The following is a 7,109-nucleotide window of genomic DNA, read 5'->3' as shown; positions in this document are numbered from 1 at the left end:
ACATGCTTAATAGGAGGAACTATGCACCTGGCTTAGATTTTGATGATGATTATGATGTGTATTCTTATGGTCCATCTCCTAGAATCAATTATGACGATGACAGGGGTGTGATATTGGACTTGCCTGAGTTTTTAGGTGATATGGACCCTGAAGTGTTTCTTGAATAGGTTAGCGAAATGGAAAGGGTTTTTGTCTTGGGTCGCGAGCAAGCCTTAACTTAACTATCATATTAGTATGATATTATCCGATTCGAGCCAAGCCCACACATATTTGTTTTTGGGTCACTTCCAATAAATCTCATACTAATGGAGTTAACCAACAGCTTATATTCTAGCAATCCGCCCCTCTCACAAATAATATGGGAAGACTCCCAACAATTTCCCTTTCACACATCGAGCTCGACACCTGTCGGATCTGCCTCCTGATTGTGTGATATGGCCCCCTTTGACCCATGCTGGAAATCCATCTGCTTTCCCCCTAGGCTCATACTGGAAGGCCCGTCTGCCTCCCCCTTAAGCCCATCCTGGGGTAGCCCATCTGCCGCTTACTAGGTCCATTATGGAGCACATATGAGATTATTATGGACCATTATAAACTTAGCTCTGATACCACTTATTGATCCGCGAGCAAGCCTTAACTCCATATTAGTATGATATTGTCCGCTTTGGGCCAAACCCACACGAATTTGTTTTTGGGTCACTCCCAAAAGGTCTCGTACTAATGGAGTTAACTGACTGCTTATATTCTTGCAATCTGCCCCTCCCACAAACGATATGGGATGACTCCCAATAATATTCGTTCACATGATCAACACTATAATCGACTTCATTTAATCTCGTGGCAACTAACAAGCGAATCAAATATACCTTATTTGAAGCAAATGACTTCTCATACATGTTGTACAAAGCCTTGATCAAACCATAAGTTATCATTTTCTTGATGATATTGTAAGAAACGTTCTTCGCCAAAATCAACCTGACAACCCCCCAGAGCCTGTCTGTCCAATTGCTTCCGGTCTCCATCCTTCATTTGAAGTCAGTTTCTTCTCTTTCAACGGTTCACATATTTTTTTCGATACAATAATCTTCAATTTGCATTTTCCAAAACCCATAATCTTTGCCATCAAATTTGTCGATCTTTATCTTCCCGTCTTCTGCCATCGCTTCCACTCGCTTGAAAACTTAGTCTCTTAATACCAGTTGTTGAGTAAACAACAATGAAAGAAAAATCCAAAACGAATAAATAAGAACAAAAAAAACGACAATCACACAAGACAAAGATTTACATGGTTCAAAAATTCTTGCTCGACAAGCCACACTAATTTTGTATTGATCTATCACAATTTGTTGTGTTATGATTTTACAATTATACGAGTATTTATAATAGAAGAAATAGGCCTAAATCAGGTCATAGTTCAAATCTGAAAAGTAGACTAACCTATAAACTAATCTGCATCTAAATCTGAATAGTCTATTTTTATGGGATTAATTAATAAACTCCACAAACCCAATATTTTGAAGATATGGGAATTGATGAGAAAAAGAAATACAAATTTACTATTATAAAGATGAAAAAATATGTTGCTATTTGGTTTGATAATTTAAAAGCTCAAAGAAGAAGAAATAGGAAGGAGAGGATTGACACATGGGAGAAACTAAAAAGAAAATGAAAGAAAAAATTATTCCCAAAGGATATGAACAGGAAAAATAAATTAAATTAACTCCTCTTATGCAGGAAGACCTAAGTGTAGCTGACTATACCAGAGACTTTGAAAGCTTATGCATAGTGTGTTATATGCAAGAAAATGAGAGTTTAAAAAGTGTCAGATACCTAAAGTTAGGGGTTGTCAAAAATGATCTCCAACAAAGTAGATGTTGCTCATTATACTACCTTTGAAGATGTGTGCAAGCTAGCTTTTAAGTATGAAGTACAAATGAAAGAAGATGTCTCGAGAACTCCCTACAGTAGTTACAAAGGTACTTCCTCTATCTAAAAAAAGGGGTCATAAGTACAAAGTAAATTCAAATCTTGTCCGTCTTCGAACAATTACAAATCATAGCCGACAAGTGTATTCAATAGTACTTCAACTAAAGACACTAAAAGGCCTGAGAAACAAAAGATGTTTATTCCAAAAGAAAAACAGGTTGGCATATTGATCCCACTCACACATCTATAAAATGTACCTATAAAATGTTTGAACATCTTACCAAATTATATGTTGTGCACGATGGGTTTTTATTTAAGGAAAACAGGTTGTGCATTTCTCTTTCTGGTGTACGTGAATTACTTATTCGAGATGTTCATATTGATGGTTTGGCAGGTCACTTTGGTGTTCACAAAATAGTTGACATGCCGAGAGAACATTTTTACTGGCCTAACATGATTTGTATTGTTGTACTTCCACGAACTCAAAGAGGTAAAGATGCTATCATGGCTGTTATTGACCGGTTCTCTAAAATGGAAAACTTTCTGCCCTGCCATAAAATAAATAACGCATTGTATGTTGGTGATTTATATTTCAGAGAGGTAGTTAAATTACACGGAATTCCTAGAAGCATTATTTCTGATCGTGATAGTAAGTTTCTTAGTCATTTTTAACAAACTTTATGGAAGTTTATAGGCACGAGGTTGTTGTTCAGTACTTCTTATCATCCTCAGACCGATGGTCAAATGGAGGTTACTAATCGAACATTAGGTAACTTGCTGCGTGGGTTATTTAGCACGACGTGGAATGACTGGGACTTAAAGCGTGGTCACGCTGAGTTCGCATATAACAGGTTTTATTCTACTACTAGTAAGGCCCAATGAATGAAGGCCCATGGTCAACCATACTATTGAGCCGAAGGACCAGCGTACCTTAAGACCGAAGGCCCACACCGTTCTACATGTCAAGGCTCATTGTGCTTCTACCGTTGGGATCCCTCGATTATATCGCCCCAATTTCACTCCTCTTCTTTACTCCATAAGTAACGGGTGAGCATTTATGGTGGGTTTGATTATAAATACTCCTGGGAAAGTATGACACGGAAAATTCTACCCACATACTCTCATAGTCTCTCTACTTATTGTATTCCCAAAACCCATTCTACATCCAGATCACTTATTCTCACACCGGAGGTGAATCGGGGGGACTATCCCTCGCATTCTCTTCCTTTTCAAGTAGCAGCCTAAGGATATTCTTTGCGGGCCGAAGGCTGTTCTTTCTTATCGAAGGATTCTAGGTGTAACATTTGATACCATCTATGGGAACTACAAGAATCATAAACGAGATACTGAGAGGATGACGAACACAATCCATGAGAAATCACCACCACATGGTTTCACTCCTCACGATGGGGGGTAGACATCCTCCTTAGTTGATGCTGACGGACTCATCAAGTTAACTATCGAGAAGGAAGCTTTGCTTCTCAAGATCTGTGCAGAAAAACTAGCTTCGGAGAAGGGCAAAAGATGATCAGGCCGAAAAAGAGGCGAAAGCCAGGGGAAAACGAAGGGAAGCCGATGTGTTGCGATTAAAGGCCTTGCAGCTCCAAAGAGAAGAAATTGAGTTACAAGAGAAGGCACTCCATGAAGCATTGCAAGACGACGAGCCATTATTCGCACCCTAAGAGAAAGCGAACGAAGCAACACTTTTCCTCTGATTCGGATGAAGAACTTGATGGGTCCCGAATCAGACTAACTCGTTTGAAAAAGGCCATGTTCGACGACATGAGGGTTGACCGAGAACCGATCGTGATCGAAGAGATTGAACAGTACCGATCTCCTCTGGGCGAGGAAAAACAGTTCCCGAAGATGAGTGGGTTTAATGGAAAGGGCGATCCAGAGGACCACTGTGAAAAATATGAGCTGTTGATGGTTGGGATGGGTCATAATGACATCATGCTTTGCAAAATGTTCAAAACTTACCTGAATGGATCAGCTTCGATGTGGTATAAGTCCCTAAAACCCGGGTTTATTGGGTCGTATGAGCAGTTGAAGAGAATTTGATCCACTGTAGACAGAGGGTGAATGAGGAACTTGAGAATTATTTGGATCGGTTCAAGGAGGAAGCTGGAATGGTCAGCAATCTAGAGAAGGTCAAGGAAATGGGCTTCCTTACGGTGGAGGCTGGACCTCTATACAGTTAAAAAGCTTTGCTTCTCTCTTTACGATTTTCCACCCAAATCCCTCAATGATATCTATGTGAGGGGAGAGAATATTCGTAGAAAGATGGAAAGTATCGAGGGTTACAAAGATTCTCGAAGTGATGACCGGTCGAAGCAGACTGAAGGTGTGATAGCTCAAGATCTGGGGGTGACTGAAGGGACAGTAGGAAAGAAGGAAGAATGGAAAAAGACCGTGGGGATGAACGTAGACGAGATATAGATTCAGCTGTATTCACCCCTTTGAATGCACCAATCTCCAAGATTCTCTATGGGATTATGGGAAAGCCTGGGTTCGTTCGGCCATCAAAGATGAAGGTCCCAAATCACAAGAAGAATCCCAACAAGTACTGTGATTATCACAGAGATAAGGGGTATAATACTGATGAGTGCTACCACCTCAAAAAGCTTATTGAACGAAGGCAAACTCAATCAGTTCATCCGAGATCTAAGAGATAGAATGGGGCTGAAGGACAATCAGGAAGAACCAGAAGTCGAGGAGCCTAAAAGAAGAGACATGATACGGGGCGAAGTGAAGACAATCTCGGGGGGGGGGGGGTAGTGTGCTGGATAGAGACAGTAAGATAGAGAAGAAGAAGTAAGCTAGAAAAGTATACAACCTCTACCAGTTTGGTCAAGCGAAGCCCCACATGCCCATGACCTTTAGTACCAAGGACTACGAGGATGTCATTCGTCCGCACGAAGACCCTCTTATCATCAATCCCCTCATTGGGAAAAATAAAATTTGGAAGGTACTTGTAGATATTGGCAGCTTGGCCAACATCCTGTTCCACAAGACTTGCTGTAAGATGAACTTGGCGGGCGAACAATTGGAACCCTGCAATGAAGCACCTCTCTACGCCTTCGGAGGACACCCAATACAATTTGAAGGTAAAATCACTCTTCCTATCATTTTGGGTAAATTACCATACATTGTTGAGAAGCCAGTAAAATTATATGTGGTTCGGATTGAGTGTCCCTACAATGTAATTCTGGGAAGGTCGTTCTTGTCAACCTTTGAGGCGGTGGAGTCCATAACCCACCTCAAGCTTAAATTTCCGACTGAGAAAGGGGTAGGGGAGATGAGGGGCGATCATAAAACCGCCCGAATAATCATGCTGGAATACTTGGAAAAAGATCAGGCCTACGAAAGACCAGATAAGACTGGAAAAAAGAAAAAGGGCCGAAACTGAACCGAGTGGGAGCCGAGAAACCCCGAATAATGAACTGGAGAAATTCGGGGTGGATCTCTCAAGTCCGATCATTAAGCCAGCTGCCGAAGTTGAAGAGGTTGAACTATATGCTGGGCATTCGGGAAAAATGGTTCAGATTGGGAGAAACATGGAACAAGATCTGAAGGAAAGGGTTATTCGGTCATTCGACAGTATTATGATATGTTCGCCTGGGGCCGGAGGACTTGCCTGGTTTGGATCCTAAGACGGCTAAGCATTGCCTTAATGTACAGCCCGAGGCCAACCGATCAAGCAGAAGAAAAGGACATTTGCAGTCGAATGATGGAAGGTCATTGAGACCAGAGTGGAAAATCCGTTGAAGGCCAAGTTTATCGAAGAAATCGAGTATCTTGATTGGTTGACTAATGTGGTAGTCGTCAAAAAATCCAACGGAAAGTGGATAATGTTCGTAGACTACACAGATCTCAATAAGGCTTGTCTTAAGGACCACTATCCTCTTCCCAGCATTGACCAATTAATAGACGCCACGGCCGGATATCAGGTACTTAGTTTTCTTGATGATTTTTCTGGTTATCATCAAATTGCTATGAACGACAAAGTTGTGCCCAAGACAGCGTTCATAGCTCTTAAGGGAACCCATGCATATATTAAAATTCCTTTCGTACTTAAGAACGCTGGAGCCACATTTCAGCAAATGGTGAACAAAGTGTTCAAGGAACAGATTGGCCAAAACATGGAAGCCTATGTGGATGATATGATCGTGAAATCATTGTTCGAAGATCATGCCGAATATCTGAGAGAGTGCTTCGCGACTCTCCGAAGGAACAATATGAGGATTAATCCGAACAAGTGCACCTTCGGAGTGACAAGTGGAAAGTTTCTGGGCTACATGGTCAGTCCCCGAGGGATAGAGGTGAAACCAAAGAGAATTGAGGCAGTTATCAACATGGAAGCTCTTAAATGCATCCGAGATATCCAAAAATTAACCAGCCGACTGGAAGCCCTTCGACGGTTCATCTCCCGATCAGCCGAGAAAGTACTTCCATTCTTCGCCGTACTCAAGGGGTCAAAAAATTTCGAGTTGGGGCCCGAATGTCAAAAGGCATTTGAGGAAGTAAAAGAATATCTCACCAAGGCCTCACTCTTAATGAGACCTGATTCGAAGGAAACTGTCTAGCTCTACCTTGCCGTGTCCGACCGAATACTTGGGGAGGTGATAGTTAAAAATCATGAGGGGAACCAAAATTATGTCTTCTACGTGTCCTATGTGCTTAAGGACGCAAAAACGAGGTAGTCCAATGCCGAGAAGTTCACATAAGGGTTGGTCATGGCCTCCCAAAAATTGCGTCACTATTTCCGCGGCCGAAAAATCCAAGTAGTCACTGATCAACCATTAAAGAAAATTCTGACAAGACCAGAAGTTTTGGGAAGGGTTGTAGCTTGGTCCATCGAGTAGGGAAAATATGACCTCGAATTCATCCCCCGAACAGCGATCAAAGCTCAAACACTGTTGGATTTTATGGTCGAATGTACGTTCTCAGGACCAAAGGACCTTGCACCCGAGGAACAACTCATTCAGACCCCCGCAAAATGGAAGCTCTTTATAGACGGTTCGGTCACCAGGAAGAAGTTTGGGGCAAGCTTAATCCTCTCTAGCCCTAACAGGTTTGAAATATGTCAAGCCATCGATTAACCTTCCCCCCACCAACAATAAAGCAGAATATGAAGCTCTTTTAACTGGAATGGAGCTGGCCCGAAACCTCGAAGCGAAGCA

At 41.8% G+C, this 7,109-nt stretch overlaps 1 protein-coding gene across 1 annotated transcript; it reads left to right on the top strand.

The window, feature by feature from the left end:
* Positions 1-4,792: 4,792 nt before the first annotated feature.
* LOC141704770 (uncharacterized) lies at positions 4,793-5,335 on the top strand. The gene has a single exon (XM_074507952.1). The coding sequence runs from the start codon at positions 4,793-4,795 to the stop codon at positions 5,333-5,335; it is 543 nt and encodes a 180-aa protein (XP_074364053.1).
* Positions 5,336-7,109: the final 1,774 nt, after the last annotated feature.

Source organism: Apium graveolens, chromosome 2, assembly GCF_009905375.1.
Source record: "Apium graveolens cultivar Ventura chromosome 2, ASM990537v1, whole genome shotgun sequence".
Taxonomy (NCBI): domain Eukaryota; kingdom Viridiplantae; phylum Streptophyta; class Magnoliopsida; order Apiales; family Apiaceae; genus Apium; species Apium graveolens.
The sequence above is the reverse complement of the archived record's forward strand: the minus strand, read 5'-3'. Positions and strand labels throughout refer to the sequence as shown.